Source organism: Mus pahari, chromosome 7, assembly GCF_900095145.1.
Source record: "Mus pahari chromosome 7, PAHARI_EIJ_v1.1, whole genome shotgun sequence".
NCBI lineage: Eukaryota > Metazoa > Chordata > Mammalia > Rodentia > Muridae > Mus > Mus pahari.
The window spans coordinates 70,791,442-70,812,329 of record NC_034596.1 but is presented as its reverse complement, the minus strand read 5'-3'; the positions used below and the strand labels follow the sequence as shown (position 1 = coordinate 70,812,329).

At 40.9% G+C, this 20,888-nt stretch overlaps 1 protein-coding gene across 3 annotated transcripts in view; it reads left to right on the top strand.

Moving 5' to 3' along the window:
* Ppp2r5e (protein phosphatase 2 regulatory subunit B'epsilon) overlaps positions 1-20,888 on the top strand; it is a 143,701-nt gene that overhangs the window by 109,406 nt on the left and 13,407 nt on the right. For all 3 annotated transcript variants that reach the window (XM_021202551.2, XM_021202552.2, XM_021202550.2), the window contains exons 5-10: positions 1,071-1,163; positions 16,870-17,000; positions 17,131-17,190; positions 18,110-18,218; positions 19,897-19,950; positions 20,060-20,110. In XM_021202551.2, the coding sequence (XP_021058210.1) occupies positions 1,071-1,163; positions 16,870-17,000; positions 17,131-17,190; positions 18,110-18,218; positions 19,897-19,950; positions 20,060-20,110 (498 nt within the window). The remainder of the gene's footprint in view (positions 1-1,070; positions 1,164-16,869; positions 17,001-17,130; positions 17,191-18,109; positions 18,219-19,896; positions 19,951-20,059; positions 20,111-20,888) is intronic.

Sequence of the window (20,888 nt, the reverse complement as noted above, 5' to 3'; positions counted from 1 at the left end):
TGTGTGTGTGTGTGTGTGTGTGTGTGTGTGTTTATTGTTTAGTTAACGTGTAATACATTTTATTATAAAATGAAATGATACATATTTTAAAATTTCTCAGCCTTATAAATACATATGAGATATAAATTAAATATTCACACACATATATGAAATGAATAATTTTGGGTGTGTTTGCTAATTTTACGTGTGTAAGACAAACAAACCATGAATGTTGTTTTAGGTAGACAATGGTGACTGTGTTGCACTGTGTGCAACATTACATTTAATCTCATTATTACCTCCATTGCAAAATGAAAGGAGCAGAATTCAGAAAATGAATGTCCTTAGACTCATACAGTCAGGAATGAACAGAGCTGGGCTTTGAGCCCAGCTTTCCTCTCTTAAGAGTTTCGTCTCAGTAATGTTGCTTTGTAGTCCACTATGGTCTGTAACATAGATTTATTGTGCAGAGAAAGAGAATAAAAATAAACATGGACCCTGCACTGTTTGTCTGAGCAGTTGAGATAGACTCTGCCTGTGGGACTATGCTGCTTCCGAAAGAGAATATTGTGTCACACAGTTATAGTGCTTAGAAGACTGTAAACTGACAACACACTTTCTTTTAAAGATTATTTTTTATTTTATGTCTATGAGTACACTGTCACTGTCTTCAGACACACCCGGAGAGGTCATCAGATCCCACTACAGAGGTTGTGAGCTACCATGTGGTTGCTGGGAATTGAACTCAGGACCTTTGGAAGAGCAGCCAGTGTTCTTCAATGCTGGGCCATGTCTCCAGACCCCGACAACACACTTTCTTAAAGAGAGAGATTTTAACTGAGGTTCCCTGTAAATGGTGAGAATATGGATTTTTATTTGCTTTGCCTAGCTATATTTCTTGCTTTTAATCTTAAAAGTTAAAAATTATAACAATAACTATGAGTCACAAGAAAGGCCACCACGATTCATGTGTTGATAGGATAATTACACACAGTGTCCTAAACCTTGTCAGTTTTACTGTAATGTAGTTTATGTGATTTTCAATATTCTTAATGAATTCTAATTTGAAGTTAACTATCTTTTTGTTGCAGCTTGTATATGAATTTTTCATACGATTTTTGGAAAGCCAAGAATTCCAACCCAGCATTGCCAAAAAATACATAGATCAGAAATTTGTATTACAGGTAAGTAATTTTTTGGTGGTTGTATGCATGTAATTTACTTACTAACTCTTTATTTCATTTTCTTGGATATTGTTAAAAACAACAGAAATCTTGCTGGTGAGATTGTGTTGCCTCCTAAGTAAATATGTTTATGTGAGGTAGTTTCTGTTATTGCCTATTAAAAGTGACAATACCTTTAAAAATTATTTGTGGTGGAATTTAGTTCCATGCTAAACATCAGGAATGTCTATTCCTAAATCTTTCTAAGTTTTCATTTTTAAAAGTTTAATTACAGAAGAATTTCATTTATATGACCAGTGTGTACAAACCTTTAAAAATTGCATTTATTTATTTTGAGTGTATGTGTATTTGTATGGGCATGTGCGTGTCACTACTCTAGTAAAGGTGTCAAAGGACAACTCCTCTGGAGTCATTTCTCTCTTTGCCTTGTGGGTTCTGTGATTGGAACTTAGCTCAGCAGGCTTGGCAGCAAGTGCCTTACTGTTAAGGTATCTTTCAGTGTGTGAGTCTTTATGTTGCTTTAAAACTTACTATTTAGGAAAGGTTTCTTAAAGCGCTTAAGGTTATATCTATAAAAACTGAACAGGTATGCTCGTGGGTGCGGAGCACAGGTAATCAAAGTGTGAGGTAGCTGTCAATGCTAGGAAATGACTCAGTTTAACACTTTAACACTTTCTTACAGAGATTAATTGTAGCCTATCTATTTGGGGCATCCTAGGGAACCCGTTTTTCCTGGTTTCTCATCTTACATCTAGAAAGTGCCCTACATCTTCCTTTCTGCCTGAGATTTGGGATAGTTTGTTGAAACTGAATTTTAATGAGCACCTCCTTGTTCCTGTTGTATTTATTCATGTGTACACTGAACACTGCAGTATATAGTATTCGTGTATGCACTGTGATCATACAGTGTACAGTGGAATCATACAGTGTACAGTGGATACTGAAGTGGAGAGTGCTGTATGCACAGCTGCTCCTCTGATTGACATATTTTATGGGATGCCTCACATAGGGAAGAAAATACCTATCTCCCACTGAGATGTTGATATAAGCAGAACTTAAGAAAAACCATAATTATGGCAGATAGCTGATTCCATACCCTTTTACAGGGTAAAAACCACTAATTTTCATAGTGAGCTCATGTCCTGCCCTAATTAGATTAAATTCAGAATTCAGGATATCCTAATTGAGCCACAGCCAACATCTTGTTCAAAGTGTAGCAGGATCATAGAATCCAATCCAACAGAGTACCAGGGGCAGGCAGGCTGCTGAGAGCTGAGGCTTTATGGGGACTCCTGGATACTCTGAGGTTCCAGCTGGGGCACGGAAGGAGAGTTGGGGTTCTTTAAAATGTGGAGTTCTGTAAAAATGTGCGGTTCTTTAGTGCTTGTACACCTCTTTCTCTGGATACACAGGGAGGCCACTGAGTTTTGCTGAGCACTGCATTGGTGTGTCCTGTGCAATGGTGTGTCCAATACAGCTGTTCTTGTATATTCTGTATTGTGGATTGAGTCCTCAATTTTATCATCCTTTTCTCATTTGTCGAAGTTTGAATCCTTCAATAGACAGTAGAAGTCCTTTTGTCTTAAAGTATGAAATATGCCTGTGAACACCGTGTCGAGTTTGATCAGGCCCGTTCAGCTTGGTTTTCCATTTCCCTGTGAGACTGATTCCAAAACATTTCTTGAGGTTGGATGACTTTGCTCACTTATGTTGAACTTCTGGTCTTGACTGACTTTAATAGACTGCACACTGCTTTAAAGCCATGGTGGCCTTTTTTTTTGTTCTTGTTATATAGCTTACAATCTAATTGTGAAACATAATGTGCATTCTGTGGAGTATCATCTCTCTTCAGTGTGGAGACATTTATGGATCTTTATTATTATCACTTTATCCACAGCCTTGCATCTTTATGTCATTTATGATCTTAAATATTCTTGACTTTGACCTCATTTAAGTCACTGATTAGAATTGTAATATTTGTCAAGACTGCTAGAGGCTTGTTACAGGTTTTTAGAAGTGTCCTCTTCATAGCAGATTCATGTATCAGTAATGACTGGAAATCAGTTTTGTTTATAACTACAGCAGAGAGACTGGCTACATGCCTGTGCTTATACTCCCCTCATTCTTGAGCTGTGTAACTTGATCATTTAAAGAAGTGCCACATCCCTGCAGCTTCGCTCTTGGGAGATCTTCCCAGGCTGAAGTATGGCGGTTTGAATGAGAAATGTTCCCCATAGCCTCTGGTATTCTAACACTTGGTTCCTGGTTGGTGGAGCAGTTTGGGGACCTTTGGTAGGTGTGGCTTTGTTGGGAGAATTAGGTTACCAGGGACAGGCTTTGAGATTTATAACCTCCCCAATTTCCAGTTCCTTCTTGCTTGTAGTTTTGGATGTGACCTCTCAGCTTCCTGCATCTGCTTCCCTGCCTGCCACTTGTGGTCACACCTCTCCCTGCTGTAATGGACTCTTATCCCTTTGGAACCAGAACCAGAACAAACTCTTTCATCTACAAGTTGCTTTTGGTCATAGTATTTTATCACAGCAATAGAAAAGTAATACTCAAGGAGAGACTGTCTCAGGAAAATGGGAGAAAAGGGGATTTGGGGCCGTGAAATACTGTTCCTCAGCCATGTGACATAAAATAGTAGACTTGTAGGGCTGCTGTTTGATCCTGGCCTGGGTGTCTGTAAACTATGGGCATGGTCAACTGTCCTAGGGTTATTTCCTAGACAGAAAGATGAAGTACAAATAGTGAATCTATCAGTGTCTAGTAGGTTTTGGCCACTTCCTTTTTCTGTCCTTTGCCACCCTGATCTGATCTACTTGTTTTTTCTCCAGTCTGCAGATGCACACCTTTCATCCCTTTGTTTATCTCTGAGCTCCTTGGTGGTTTGTTCTCAGCTTGGGCTTCAGGAGCTCCCTCTGATAATTGCTGTTCCTCCATCCTGACCACACTCGTCTTGCTCTGCTGTGCCTTAGCTGTCCCTCAGCATGCAGGAGTTTCCCACTGGTGATTACTATCCAGTCTTCTCTCCACCCTCTTCTGTTCCTGCACACTTTCCCCACACCCAGACAATGTCTAACCCTTCTGTGCTTTGTGCCTTAGGTCATGAGAAGTCCTCATACTCAGATTTTTCACACCACGTAAATTGCAGCATCAGCAGGCTGGTAGTAGGCAAACTAGACACAACCCAAGTGCAGTTGCTTGATCTGCTTTGTTTATTTGGAAGTATGAATATACAGAGTTCTTGCCTTCAATGTAAAACACATTGTTGATGCTTCTGAGACTCAGTGTCTTAAGTCACAAATGGACTTCTTCTGGAATGACTTGCTGTACAGGTCACTCTCTGGTTCTATCTGGGAGCCTCATTGCTATTAGATGCTCATCCTTTCAGACCCTTTTCATCTCACCATGTCTGCTTGGTCCTAATATTAATTAAAAGATCTTTGGAGTACTCTTCTAGTGCAGTGAGTTTAACCCAAGACCTTATATATAGGCAAAGCATATGTTTTACTGTTAAACTGTATTCCTAGTTTTTAAACAAAAATTTAAGCATATGTGAAATTTAAGAGTAAAATTTTACAGAGCATTGAATGAATGTTAGAATGCAATATATTGCTTGATTAAATTTGCCATCATAAATATATTCATATAATCTGAGTTCGTTTGTATGTTTGGTATAGTTCTTTGTTTTGTTTTTGTTGTTGTTTTTGTTTTGTTTTGTTTTCCCCCTTTGAGACAGTGTTTCTCTGTATAGTTTTGGTTGTCCTAGAACTCACTCTGTAGACCAGAATGGCCTCTAATGCAGAGAGGCCTGCCTCTACTTCCTGAGTGTTGGGACTAAAATCATACACCATGACGCCCAGCTAGTATATAGTTCTAATTAAAATTCTGATTTTTTTAAAAAAGAAATTTAGAATCTTTATAATTCATGGGATACATTTTTGAGAAAGATATCTAGTAGGGTACTTTACATAGTTAAATAAATTTCAGTACTGCAAGGAAAAAAAAAAGAATCTATTTAGGTACATTAAACTGTGGTGTTGGGACAGGAGAAGGGATATAACAGAAGTTTGGGTGGAGGGGACTCTTCTGAGTAAGAAGTCAAAAAAGCCCATGAGAAGATCTGTGCCTGTGAGTGACAGACAAGGACACATGGCATCTGTTCATTAAAGTGGTCAGTTCTGAAGAGAAAATCTCATAGTATTTTGTCAAATGTAGACCCAGCAGTTTCATGCAATACAACCAAATTTGCCTAAAAAGATACCAAGTGCTTCAGTGTTGATGATTACAAGATTAGAAAAAATTTAATACATTTTCATCACAAGTTGATTGGAGAACCTATAGACATTCATGTGGTAAAACATTCATTAGTTAGTAAAAAGAATGAGAACAGTGGTACCTATGATCTGTTTTGAAGTGGTACATGCACATTATAGAATCCTTTAGCTTTTGAGTCTGGATCGGTTATTTTAGGGGAAAGGCATGTCTGTGATTTTCTTAGTTCATTCTAAAGACCTTCTATCCTGTATGTAAGAGATATGCCTCAAGCTCCCAGTGGATCTTGAAGCCACAGGCAGCACTGACCCACCCCTGCTGTGTCCAATACAGTGCAATAGAGTGGTGGGCGGGAGATGGCCACTGATGACCCAACATGGATACAGTTGATTCATGTTGGAGGTAGGGTGCTGAGGGGGGATACTGAGGCTTTCTCGTGCTACTCAGAACCACTATTTAAAACATGGGAATTATTTCTGGAATTTTCCCTTTACTGTTTTTTGGATTGTGGTATAAAACTGAGAGCAGATACGTGGTTCAGGCAGAAACCTGTGCTTTACCTGAGACTAGGCAATTTCTAAAGAGCAGAAACTCCCTTCTCACAAATCTGGAAATCAGACAGTCCAAAATCCGTGTGCTGACATCTGGCAAGCATCCTGTGGCTGTGTTCTCACATCGCAAGGGTACAAGGTACAGGGTGCAAATGGGGCACTCCTGAAGTCACTTTCTTATCGTGGTGGGACTCCTTTCATGGGTACTGTTGTGATCTGAACACCTCCCAGATGGTTCCACCTTTGTGGGATTGGAAAGCAAGTTTCCAAAACATGAGTTTGGGGGCACGTAGACTATAGCATCATGCGTTAACAGTTCTGGAAGGAGCTATATCAGGTTGTTGGTAATTGTGGAAAGGATATGATTTTCTTTTTCCTGTTTTGTGATCTGTCTACCCCATTTTGCACCTAAAAGAACCATGTATGCTATACAAACACAGAAATGGTTTCTGCTGCAAGTACATTCTTATTTTCTTTGCATCTTCATAAACCACAGGTTATTTGCACATTAGCCTTCCTGAAACTATATTTTCACAGTCATTTTATGACTGGTATTCATTGTATTTCTGTCCTTTCAGCATCTGGGCATGCCCCTTTAAAACCTGCTTGCTTTCTGTGGTGTCTCGAGTGCCTGTTCAGTACTTGACTTCCTCCCTGCCATGGAGCAGAGTGGGTAGGCGTTAAGTGTAGAGGCTGCTTTGACTTCAGGCTGACTTGTTATTGGTTTTAGGATAGAGTCTCACTATGTCACCTGCTGGCCTGAGACTTGATGGATAGACCAGGGCACCCTCAGCCCTGCGACCATCCTCCTGCCTTTGCCTCTTGAGTGCTGAGCATACATGCACGTGTCACCAAGCCCAACTCTACTAGTTTTCACTGTGTAACCTTGGGCAAGTTGCACTACTGTGCTGTCTGTCACTTTCTTCATCTGGAAAGTAATTGTCAGATATCTACAGTCCCTCAGCAGGTCCCTCATAATGTCAGCGTGTAATGACTGAAGCTCCTGACAAGGCCGGGAACACTGCTTATCTGCTATCTCCTACCACTGTTTTCACTGAAGATCAACTTTTGTTTTGATAGCATTTTACATTGCATTTTCTTTTATGGCTTCAGGTTGCGAAGTTATCCATTATTAGCCTGTAATATTTGCCAAGCATCTTATTATTATTTGACATCTGACTTTTACTCTAAATTTCTTAGGTACCCCATGGCTTAGATGGCTTATCTTTTTCTTCTTTTAGATGTCATATGTAGTTTCCTGTATCTCTAAATTCTTTATCAGTTCCACTTTGCCAGTTGATTTCTCTGACCAGTGTTGTATTTGAATGTGTGTTCGGAGCAGAAATGAGTGCCTAGATGTTTAGAGGAAGAGTGGATGTGATGGCAGGGTGTGCTAACGCTTCTGTCCACTCCCGGGAGCCTGCATCACCAAGGCCAGCCAGTGAGTGAGCAAACCACGTGTCTGACCTCCTTGGGCTTTTAAAGAAAAACTGGAGGTCTGGGTTATGAATGAATTTCCAGACGGAACAGCCTGTCTGTTGGGTTTTGCTCCAGAGTTTTTGAGTGTTTCCGTTTGAAGGGCCTTGTTATTCATCTAGGAAAATTCTGACTGCCCTACTTGAGCAACATTGTGATTTTTATGAAGCTGAGATTTACACAACCTCTATCATTTTAAAAATACATTCATTTAATCTTTGTTAAAGATGGCTACTGTGTAGCACACCATATATGTGGCCATGCAGCTTTTAGATTTATGTAACTTGCAGGCCTGCCTTAGCTCATGGGACAACGTTTGTTATCAATAAAGATCATCTTCATTTGCTTACAGGGTCTTGGGAAGTGGTTTCTTCTGACTGCTGCTCCTGGCCCTCCTTTTAGCAAGAGGCTGATTGCCAACCTTGGATTGTTTCTTTGGGTGAATCACTGTGGCTCTTTAGCAGCATGTTTCTAAAGATTGCCTTCAGCCGTTCTCTAAATTCGACACAGCCAGTGGTTGCTAAGAGACACAAGTCAAGAATCCCTATAACATACCTACTGCTGGAGATAGCTATTTAGTAATTGTACTTCACATTTGCAGTTATATTTAGACCAAAGTGACATGATTATTATGCAAATTATACAAATCATTAAGTTTGACCTCAAAAGTGATCTTTTGTTGTTATGTATTTAAAGCCTCAAAATAAAACTGGACATGGCCCAAACCAAGCAGTGAATGACTTTTAGCTTCTTGTCTGAAGTAAGGTCCTTGAGTCTTTGAATCCCACTCTAACACAAAGATATTTTTCAAACAAGTTCCCTGAATATCTCAGAGTGTGTACATTTGTCTCCCAGAGGCTACAGCAGACACAACTATAAAATTTATTTCTGCCTGGGGTGTTATCCTCACCAGCTAACAGAACACCTCATTTCCTCCTCATCTTTAGTCCAGCATTTAATTCCAGACCTCTATACAGGACCAGTGAGGTTTGCTATCAAGCCTGATGATTCCCAGAACCCACACTTGAAGTGGAAACTTAAGGGTTCTTTGGAAAGTTGTTTGGATGATGTTTTGCTGGGGCAAACATATGAAGAAACATTTAGCTGAGACAGACACAGGAGAAAGCATGTTCTGCTAAAGCAAGCACATGAAAGGACATGTGATGAAGGATTCTTTGCTAACTATGCAAATGTATTTGCTCTGCCTTACATTGCATAGTTGAGCTTCATTTGTCAGGACTTCCTAGAGAGAAACATGCCGAAAACCTTCTAGTGATATGCTTCAGTTTCTTGCTGCTTCCTTGGACTCCAGGTGATTGGCAGAGTGATATCAGCTGAGACAGACACATGTGCTGAGGCAAGACCTGTGGAGGACGCACGATGTTTGGAAGGTATATAGAAAAGAATTAACTGACAGGGATGGAGACTGACCTTGACTTGTTGATAGAGCTATCTGTGCAATGCTTGTTAGTCTCATGTGTGCATCACGTGGTCCAGGGACTTCCAAGGGACTCAGCTTTTCATGTCAGAATAGCTGTTGCCAGCAGAGCCAGAAGCATGGAGCTTGAATTGTAGTGCTGTGTCAGTTTGGATGGAGACATTTAGAACATCCAGTTTTATTCATTATCTGCTTGAACATGTCTTCTGTAAAGTAATGCATAGGAAACACTTAGTTTGTGTCTGCACATGTGTGGTACATGGTAGTCAGAGAATAACTTGTAGGAATCAGTGCTCTCCTTTCTACCAGATAGAACCTGGGGATTGGATTCAGGAGTTTAGGCTTGTCAGCAAGCACCCTTACCCACTGAGCCATCTTGCCTGCAACTAACTCACCACCACAACCATTCCACCCCATCTCACCTTTTCCCTGGACTTTGGATCTTCTTGTACCTTCCAAGTACTAGAATTATAAAGCACATACCATTACACTTAGATTTCTTGAAAATCTCTGCTGTTCTTAAAAAAAATGCTGCTTTATTATTTTTTTAACTTATTTTATTAGATATTTTCTTCATTTACATTTCAAATGCTATCCCGAATGACCACTATACCCTCCTCCCACCCTGCTCCCCTGCTCACCCACTCCCACTTCTTGGCCCTCGCATTCCCCTGTATGGGGCATATAAAGTTTGCAAGACCAAGGGGCCTCTCTTCCCAATGATGGCTGACTAGGCCATCTTCTGCTATATATGCAGCTAGAAACACAAGCTCTGGGGGTACTGGTTAGTTCATATTGTTGTTCCACCTATAGGGTTGCAGACCCCTTTAGTTCCTTGGGTAATTTCTCTAGTGCCTCCATTGGGGTCTCTATGTTCTATCCTATAAATGACTGTGGGCATCCACTTCTATATTTGCCAGGCATTGGCATAGCCTCACAGAGATATCAGTGTCCTTTCAGCAAGATCTTGCTGGCATATGCAATAGTGTCTGTGTTTGGTGGCTGATTATGGGATGGACCCACGGGTGGGGCAGTCTCTGGCATCCTTTTGTCTTAGCTCCAAACTGTCTCTGCCACTTCTTTCAAAAAAAAAAAAATGCTGCTTTATATGGAGAAGTATGTAGTTGTGACATAAAATATAATTAAATCAAAGTATACTGTTTGTATTTGTATGACTATGTGTATGGTCATGTTTATACCTCAGGTACTGTAACTGCCTTTCTTTTTATTATGGAGTAATTTGTTGTGTTTGTTTTAGGGTGATGTTAACTTTTTTTGAAGACAGGTCTCGTTATGGAGGCCTGTATGTATGGCCTAGAGCTCACTTTGTAGACCCTCCTGGCTCTTCCTCCGAATACTGGGATTAAAGGCCTGTGCCATCACAACCAGCTCCTGTTTCTTTTTAAAGATGTTATTAGTTTGTTGAGAATTTAGTTTGTGCTTTGATCATATTCCTAACCCATTTCCTCACAGATCCCTTCCCTACCCACCCAACTTTATATTCTTGTAAGAAATATTTAAAATGATTTTAAAATACAGATTTATTTTACTATTTCTTTATGTATATTTGTGTAAGTATGTGAATGTTTGTGGGCACATGCACAGGCAGTAGAGGACTTATTTGATTCTTAAGATCAAACTTGTGTCCTCATGAGGAGTACAAGGCCTTAACCACTAAGCCATTTCTCCAGCTTCCTGCCCCACCTTTTTACCCATAAAGACCAATTTGTGCTGCCCACATATTCTTGAATGTGTGGTCTTCCAACAAAACATGATTGCTCCCCTCTGAGAGAAAACTCTCTCTTCTGGCATGGAGCTTTTTTAACCCTAAAGTTAACAATTGCCAGATGTTCCATCTTGTTCTTTCCTCTGTTGGTCAACTGTTCTTCCCTTATTTCTCCAAGGACGGACGGACAGACAGACAGACACACACACACACACACACACACACACACACGAATTATAAAGCACATACCATTACACTTAGATTTCTTGAAAATCTCTGCTGTTCTTAAAAAATGCTGCTTTATTATTATTTTTTAACTTATTTTATTAGATATTTTCTTCATTTACATTTAACACACACACACACACACACACAGACTTGTGCACGCACATACCTGCACAGGCACATATGTGCACTTGCACATAAACATACACAGTCACATGCACAGTCACAGGCACACACACATGCCCATGCCAGTCTGTCTGCTGTCTTTTTCTCTTTGGAGTTCTTCTTTCTTGAAGTACTGATCATCCTGTTCTGATCTATATTGGATGCTTTCCTGGTCTCATCTTGCGCTCCTTTTGCCTTTCTTTGGGTTATGCATTTGTTCACGTAACTTTCTCTCATTGCTACACCTTACCTCTTGATGTTTCATAGGAAAACATGAATGAGATGCACATTTTTGTAGATGACTTGACTGATAACATTTTTACTATTTACATACATTTCTCACATATACTTAACTACTCACATACATTGCTTTGGTAATCTTTGGTAATATATCTTGAGGTATTTAAGGAATTGTTTCATTTACTTACAGCTTCCAGGATTGGTATTGAGAAAATGAGCATAGTACAGTTTGTTGTCTTTTTAGAGATCTGGAAGCTTTTAAGACCTTCATTTCTTGTGCATGAACTGTATTTATAGAGGAGCATATGCCTTCCCCACCTCACAGTGCCTTGGGAGAATTGCACTGAGTTCTTTCTCAGATCATTTGCCTGTCCCCGTGTCTTTCTGGATTGGTTGGCCTCGTCTCTGCTCCGCTTCTTGCCCTGTTGTCTAGCTGCTCTTCCTCCACGTGTCCATGGTGACTGGTAAGCTGCTAGTTTTGCCACCTAATGTTATGGTTCTTCTGCCATGATGCGTACTTTCTTCTCATTTTGACTTCCAAAGGTGAGCGCCATGCTCTCGCACGTTCGTTCGTGTTCTCTCTCTCTCTCTCTCTCTCTCTCTCTCTCTCTCTCTCTCTCTCTCTCTCTCTCTCTCTCTCTCTCTCTCTCTCTCTCTCTCTCTCTCTCTCTCTCTCTCTCTCTCTCTTTGTGATTATCACCTGTTACAGCATCTTCTCTTGATTCAGGAACCTAATAGAGTTGGAGCTCTGAGAATGTTCTCTTTTTTTTTTCTCTCCAAGTTTCCCCTACTCCTTGCATTGTTCTTTTTTCTTTGGTGTTGCTCATTTGGTAGACTGTCTACTGGTTCTTCACATTAACCGTCATTACCTGCTCATCTACCCAGACTCACTTAATGCTTGTGCTTGTGGCTCATGTGCATATATGTGTTGTATTTACAGCTATGGTACTCTGTCCTACAGAAATGGTGGCCACAGTAGGATAATTGAGCAGGGCCCTGCCAACCCACTGAGAACCCCTAGATTATTATTATGATTATAGGTCTTTCCTCAGGATCCAAGTGTCTCTCAAAGGAGCCCTCCTGATCTTCTGCCTTACCCCAGACTGGGCGTTTAGAGAAGAGTACTGGCTGAGACCTCACTGAAGTATGCAGGGTTTCAGTTAGTCCCATTTCTTTGGTAATGCTTCATTTAGCAGTATTTGATATCTGAGACCGGACACTTGCCATGTTCTCTAACCTTAAGACTGTAACTCGTTAGAACACTGAAATGCACAGGGGTGCAAAGGGTATTGACGATACAAACTTCGAAGCTGCTCTGGCGGGTGCTTCTCATTCCCAGGCCATCAAATCTAGCGCATGCCTTCATTCTTCCGCCTCTGAAGTGTCTCTGGGGGGACTGGCCCCTTGTTAGCTTTCCTCCCTGCTGGGAGGATGGAAAGACCCTTAGCACTGTGAGCAAGAGGAAACTGGGCTTGCTACCTTTTGTCCATTTTCCAAGTTGGGAAACCTACACAAAGTCTGACAGTCTGCTCTGTTCTCCAGGCCCCTCTGCTGAGGGTTGGGGGTATGATAGGTAAGGTAGGGGGTGGGGGTGAGGTGGGAGGGCATGGTGGATGTTTATATTTTCATTCTAAATCCTAACACAGTTTGTCTCTGTTAGAACTCAGGGAGCCATTTTTTCCTTTTAAGTTGGATTCAGCATGTTAACATATCTATCTTTGCTCTGTAATCAATTTGTGAACTCCAGGTTTTCTTTGACAAGTTGCTTGTGGTATGGTGGATGATCTGTGGATGTGGAGAATTTGTTGTGGAAATCAGAACTCATCCTGCTTCTCCCCTTTGGCCTATATGCCATTATCCCTTTCTTTTTGCCAACCCCACCATAATATTGTCAGAACTGTGTTGTACAAGCCAGCAGGGAGCAGCTGAATATCGAAGCTCATCTTTGTTGCAGAAGGATAGTGCGTTTAGCAGGACTCTGCAAAGGTCCTCACTAAGACAGCTTCTTCGTTCTTGTTGTTTGTTTGTTTTTTGAAAACCTAGTGAAGTATTTAGTTAAATAATCTTTGTTTAATTATATAGCTGTTAAACTTCAGATTAGCACTACAGAATCCCAGTTGATTCAAGTTTTGCTGACATTCCACCCCCACAAACCTCCTCTTATGTTAGTTGCATATTATTCATTAAGCTTGTTCACTTAAAGTAGAAACCCAATTAAAAATAGAACTTAAAATGGTTAATAATTTCCATAGACAAGGACTGGAATGCAGTAGATGGATTAGATGTCTTGTGTAATTTTGTGTATCTCTTACATAAACCCTTCCTCTCCTTTCTGGCCTGTTAAAGCCACGTGCCTTTTTTTCTAAGTAGAATGCTTACCTGTGCAAGTAAATTGTTAACTTGATGGTTGCATCCCTTAGTTAGCTGGAAGTTTGTCCAGTACTCTGTGTGCCCAGCAGCAAGGACATCTATGGCATGAGGAAAGACCTCAGTACATACTTGTTTATTTTATTGCTAAATAGGCAGAGATGTGACAGTTATTGCTAAGTGTCATCTGTCAGTTAAGCTGCTGCCTTGCCTATTCCATATTCCTTGGGAACATTGTACTAGTTTGGGTGTGATTTAAGTGACAACCCTCCAACCCACCCACCTCCCGCCCACCAGGGGTCTTTTGCATTTGGACACTTGGTAGTCAAGGTGATAGTTTGGAGAAATGACAAGGAACCTTTAAGATGTGGAGATGAGTGGGAGGTCCCTAAGGTATTTGAGGCACACTCTTGGTAGGGCTTATAGGACACCAGTCTCTCTCTCTCTGTTCCTGGCTGGAGTTGTAATGTATTCACTTCCTTCTTGTTGTATAATTGATTACCCCCTTGTCAGTGTGGTCTAGGGTAGCCCTTGCTGTGGAGTTATGTATGCTATGCCATCTGGACAGTCAGCCTTCAGATTTGAGATTGACAAAAGTCATTCTTTTTCATAAGTAGTTCGTTATAGTGGCAGAAAGCTGATAAATAGAAACACTTGTCCCGGTTCTTTGTGTGTGTGTGTGTGTGTGTGTGTGTGTGTGTGTGTGTGTGTATGTATGTGTGTATGTATGTGTGTGTGACCATATGTACCACTTTCCCTGGAATCCTTCTTTATTAATATCCTTCTTCCAAGTGGAGTCGATAGATACATTATACATTTGTACATCTTGAAATACTTGTGCTCTTTGTTTATTTTTATCCACCATTAGACTAGACTGAAAGCAGAGTATATCTGACTTGCACATCACCATATCTCTGGCACCCTCTTGCCTATTGGCTCTCCTTCAATATACACCAATAAATATTTACTCAAAATACTCAATGTAGAACGAACGAACAGATAGATGTGAGCATTGTGAAGCCAAACTTGTGCACTGGTTCCCTGTCCAGGCTATTCTTTAATTTTATCTTCCTGCCATATTTGAAGTTTCTTTTTTTAGTTAATATATTTTGCCCAGGACTGTCTTTCATCAGACAAAAGTATGAAACAAAATGATGTCCATTTGATTACTGTCCCCTCTTTGTTGTCAGTTCAGCCTCACAGCTCCATCACTTGGACTCACTTATATATAAATATAATCATGCATGCATAAACACACACATGTATAGCCTTTTGTGAGAATGAAGGTAGGCAGCTTTTACTTGCATGTTTAGTTGGTTTATTTTATTGTAATTGTTACTGTTCTTCACATTGAGAAATTTTCCCAGTATCATTTTTACAAAATAGCAGATTTGTTAAATTATAATTTATATAACATGAAGTCACCCTTTTGAAGTTTACAATTCAGTAGTCTGCATCTATATGTCTAAATGTATGTATGGGGTTCCGGAGTGTATACACATGCCCGTGTGTGCATGTGGTGGCTGGTGATCATTCATTGCTTGGGTGCTGTCCACCTTTGTTGAAGACAGTACCTGTCACTGGCCTGGCGCTTACTGCTTGCCTGGCTAGTGAGCCCCATGTAGCTTTCTGTCTTTTCCTCCCAGTGCTGAGATCATAAGCATGCACCATCCAGCTTTTTACATGGGCTCTGGAGATTGACCCTGTATCTCCCACCTCCCTAGCCCTCCAGTTGAGTAATTTTAAACATATTTACAGATCTGTGCAACCATCCCCAGTGTTTTCAGTTCAGTTAACTTGTTTTGTTTTGTTCATTTCTTGTCAGAGTTTTAAAAAAAAAAATCACTTGATTTGGAGATGTGAAGATTTTTCTTATGTTTTCTTTATCATTTACTCTTCTCTTTAGGTTGATTATCCATTTTGAGTCCATTTGAATTTGTAGTATGAGCTCGAGGTCTGACTTAGCATTTTATATGTGTCTATCTGCTTGTCCCAGCACCTTCGCTTAGGGACCTTCTTCTTGTACTCAAGTGTCTTGGCATCCAATGGAACCAGTTGACCATGAATTTGAAAGTTTCTGTGGACTCCACTCTGTTCTGTTGACTTACATATTTATCACATGTCAGTAGCATACTCTTGTTTACTGTAGCTTTATATTGAATTTTAAAACTGAGATTATGAGTCCTCGTACTACCGAAATTGCTTTGGCCCTTCTAGGTGACTTATATTTTAGAACCAACTGATTTTGTTGTTATTGATTGCCTGATAATCAGGTCTTAATTTAGCTATCTTTGAACTCCAAGGTCTTTTAGTCTCACCTTCCTGAGTGCTGGGATTAATCATTCATATATATATGGAGAGAGAGAGAGAGAGAGAGAGAGAGAGAGAGAGAGAGAGAGAGAGACGAGACTCTATCAACAAGTAACAAAACAAGAACCTAAGGATTTTTTACAGGAATTAGGTTGAATCCAAAGTGGCCCCTGCTAGTGAACTGGTTTTCCCTTTTATGGCATAAGACTTGGGACCATGATATGAGAATTCTTTGGCTTAAATTGTAAATGATCCAAACCTAAATCCTGCCATTTACACAACATAGTACATGTTTACTTTGATGAGAATTCTACCCTGAACACACTTGTGTAACAACTCAGATTTAACAACATTTCTGGGGTCATTGGGAATTTCAGTGTCTGCTTTGGGTTAGGTTGTTTCATCTTCTTGGGCCTTCTGGTAGAGTTGAGGGGCTTAACTTGAATTTATGTTTCTGTTTGTACTGAAAAGCCCAGGAGTTAGTGACATACAGTGTTGAAGGCCGAGGACTTTAAGCACTCAGTGGGTTCACATCCCCGTGCTGATGCTTCTTACTGTGACATCACCAGCAATTTACTTAAGCTTTCTGGCTCCAGTTTGCTCATCTGCAAGGCAAGGATAAAACTACCTCATAGAGGGACTGACCTATGTAGATTGCTTAGAAAATGGGCTGTTGATCATGTGAGCACTGCATTGGCTGGTACTGTTACTGTTAGTGCATCATGATCTTTTCCCTGGATTTAAAACCCTATTCTCAGTGGAGCTGGCTTTCCCAAAGACCACTCCTGTATTGGGTGTAACTTTTATTTAGTAGCTTTCTGAAGAGGGAAGAAAGGAACAGAGGGATTGTAAATAATGAACAGTAGAATTTCTAAATTCTTTCCTAAAACTGTCTCTAACAACCTTCTGTTCTACTGTCATTTACAACAGCTTTTGGAGCTATTTGACAGTGAAGACCCTCGAGAACGGGACTATTTAAAAACAGTCTTGCACAGGATTTATGGCAAGTTTCTCGGGCTTAGAGCATTTATCCGAAAACAAATTAACAATATTTTTCTAAGGTAAGTTGGTGTTTTTGCAGAAGCATTAAATAAGCCTTCAGTAGTTGAAGATAAAGTGCTAACTTCTCCTTCCCTTCCCTATTCCTTCACCCTTTCCATCTCTTTCCTTCTCTCATCTTTCTCTTCTCAGGTTTGTTTATGAAACAGAACACTTCAATGGTGTAGCTGAACTGCTGGAAATATTAGGAAGGTAAGTATTTGCTATTAAGTATTGGTTTCAGGTGAGCCTCATCCTGCAGGCCGTGCTCAGGTGGCAGAAGGGAATGCTGACTGATCTGGAGCTCTTGCTCCATGTACCTTGGTCTCTTATTTGTGCTTAGCTTGTTTCCCAAGTGACTCTAAAGGGCTAACTTTATTCTTTATTCCATAATTACATTTTGTTAACTCCCCCACAATGACCTGAAGGAGCTCACAGCTTACTCAGTGATGGAGTCTGATTGGGTGTCAGGCCAGTGACAGCAAAGCACCTTATTCTCTGGGCTTAGCATGTAGGCCACCTGTCCTTTCTCACATCTGCTGAAAGCAGGTTTGTAATGAATTGGAAAGACTGTATAGCTAGCTGTGGAGCTGTAGGCAGCTGCTGCTCTCGGAGGTGGAGCCAAGCAGTGGATGTAGCTGGGTAGAGCGATTGCTTAGTCTTTCCTTCTAATAAGAGGAGGAAAAGGTGGGATCTCTCTGCTTCCTCTCAGTGACCTCCCAGGGCTGGCAGGGGTTTCAGGAATGAAGAGAAGTGGTTTCAGGAGGTGGCAAGGGTGTCGAAAGAACAGGTTAGCAAGGAGATCTGGAGACAGACAGCTCCTGCTTTAAGAGAATGCTAGCCGATAGGCTACAGAGGAACGGACCATGGGAGGACAAGCCATGGGTTTGCTAAGAAACTTTGGGGCACATCTGCCTGTTTGCTGGTTCATAATCAAATTTACTTCTGTTAAAATTCCTGCGTAATAAATGGTCTCTGTTGAAGTAACTAAAAAAAGTCTTAATGTCATTGGTGGGAGGATTTGGCTATGTTTTGGGGACAAATATAAATTAGTTAGCCAGCTCATAACAAGAGCTTGTCTGGGTTCAGTGTGTGGGTTAACATTGCTAATCCTCTCTCTTCTTTTCCCCAGTATTATCAATGGCTTCGCTTTACCACTTAAGGCAGAACACAAACAGTTCCTGGTGAAAGTGTTGATCCCTCTACACACTGTCAGGAGTTTATCACTCTTCCATGCACAGGTAGAATTTCCAGTTCAAACTGTTTTTGATGCAGAGTCTCTCCCCTGTGGCCAGGGTTGGCTATAAATTTGTAGTCTTCTGCCTCTTCCTCCTGAGTGCTGGGATTCAGGGGCGAGCCACCACACATAGTTTTAAGTACACCTTCTGAGACAAAATGAAAAAATTGTGGACTTCCTGTTTCTTAGGATATTATTATTATTATTTAAATAAAGGCGTGTTAAAGCTTAAAAATAAACCCCAAGAAAAGTATGAAAGTAAGCCCCCCCCCCCCCCCCCCGTAGAATCCTGGAACTATTTTAAAGGTAGGAATAGGCTTTGCTCTGTGTTATTTCAGAACAGACTTCCATGTTTGCAAAGGTTCCCTGCCACAGAGATTGTCCATAGTAGGATGTATGTAAATGTAGAGCCTGTAAGAGTGTACTAGGGCGAGGTATCGAGGTATCGAGGTATCGTTGGGCCTTGCCTAAGAAGCTGAATGTTTTTGAATACTTAGCCCTGTCTCACTTTGCCCTGGGCTGTCAGCTGCCCTCTGCCCCCTTTTGCTTCTTCAGAGCACTGCACTCTTTCAGAAGCAGTCAAACCTATCAATATTTTCACATCGTCCTTTTGATAAGCCCCTCATTACTTAAAACTCAGCTCTTTTGGGGTGTGGCCTCCTGCAGCTGTAATCTCAGCACCTAACAGGTTGAGGCAGAAGGATTGCCTTGGCTGTATAGTGTGTTGTCTCAGAACAGACACACCTAAAAGGAGTAGTGCTGATAATCAGCTCCTGTATTGCCCTGGCTATGACTTCTGTGCTGAGCACTGCACTCACTGCATGGTGAGCATGTCACCGGAAGGCATAATTGGTGGAGTGGTATTTTTAAGTTCAGGGTTCTAAAGCTCTCTCTCCCCTCTCTTTTGAGTTTGCATTAAAACACAACACATTTTTCTAAGCAGTGTTCCTTCTTAAATGTGAAACTCTGTATTTTGAAGAAAGAATTAGTCCATATGTTCCAGATTTAGCACACCATCAAAATTTCGGTTTTTTAAGAGGATCGGTTTCCTGTTCAGGAATTTTTCCTAGCCCTTTAGAAAACTTCTTTAGTCTGTGCAGCGGGATATAACATTTCATAGTTATTTGAAAGCATTCCTGTTGAGACTGGGAACACTCCTCAAATTCTGACTTTGGCAAATATAACCTTTGATCTCTTCAGGAAGCCTTTTTTTTTTTTTTTTTTCCTTCAGGTTACCCCATAGGCACTTGCCTGGGTTTTCACAAAATGTCTGCTTCCCCACAGAAGCTGAAGCCCAGAACTTGAGGGACTAGCCCGGACTTGAATGTCTGAGATCTTTTCAGGCTGCCCTGCTTTTCAGTGGCCTCCAGAATCTAGTCTCAGTGCTCTTTAAGAACAGAATTCTTCTGGAGCCTTGTTACTCTGTCACTGACTTGAAAAACATAGCTTTAGCTGCAGTCTCTGCTATTCAGGAAACTGAGGTAGGGGAATCATGTTGAACTCAGGAGTTGGAGACTAGCCTGGGCAACATAGCTGGGTTCCATTTCTTCTCATGAGGGTTCAAAAGAAGTGACTGTGAAGTTAACCCAGAGACTGGACGCTTTGGAGAAGTGATGCTGTGTGCTTCTACCTTTCGTTGGATCGAATTAATGCCCTGTCCTTTCCTCTTGCTTCCTGTTTAGTTGGCGTATTGTATAGTACAGTTTCTGGAGAAAGACCCTTCCCTTACAGAACCAGTAAGCTTTTTTTTTCCTCTTTCTATAATGTGAAAAAAAAATAAGCAAAAACAATCTTCATTAAAATGTCAAATATTAAATGCCTCAATTTTTTTTCTTTTTCTTTTAGGTTATTAGGGGGTTAATGAAATTTTGGCCTAAAACATGCAGTCAAAAAGAGGTAAGTACTTAAACTCAGAGAGTGTCAGTGATAAAGGGGTGCTTTGCCAAGCTCTCTCCCCGTGAGGCTAAGCACGCTTGAGTATATGCCTCATCTAAACCTGACTGTGCAGTTCTGTGGCAGGCAATGTTCTCAGTTTTACTAGTGATAAATTGAGGCTTTGAGAAGTTAAGTAACACACCAAGGCACACCGAGTGAGAGCATGCCAACAGACTAGAACCTGCCTCCTGCACTCTGAACCCTGGCCAATCCCCACTGTGTGTCCAGTTAGCTCCATTGAGGTCACTTTTGAAGGGACTCTGTAGATAGATTCCTGAGCATCCTGCTCCAGTGTCCATGTTAATCTGTACTATGGGTGAGGGCAGTGTATAGTCTCACAATATACCAGACCATTAGCTTGACACACCCGGGAGTGAGGCACTTACAGTCACCTAGGCATGTGTGTTTGTAGCTCCCAAGCAGGAGCTTGAATGGATCCTTACTGTTGCCACCCCGGATCTGAAACCCTCTCTTAGCTTGGAAACAGAGGCCACCTGTTAGCTTTATGTCACAAGAGGATGTATGTGTCTTAATGAAGGATGGGGTATAGGAAGAGCCTCTTCCTTACATCAGCTGTGAATCTAACCTCAGTCAATACAGCTTCAGCAAATTACCTTGTTCCTTAACAATATGACGTGAAGGGAATCTGCTGTCCTTTGTACCTTGAGATACAAAAGAAGTGTCATCTTTCATGTTTTAATTGCTCATTTAGCTTGCCTAACATTATTTTTAGTGAGTA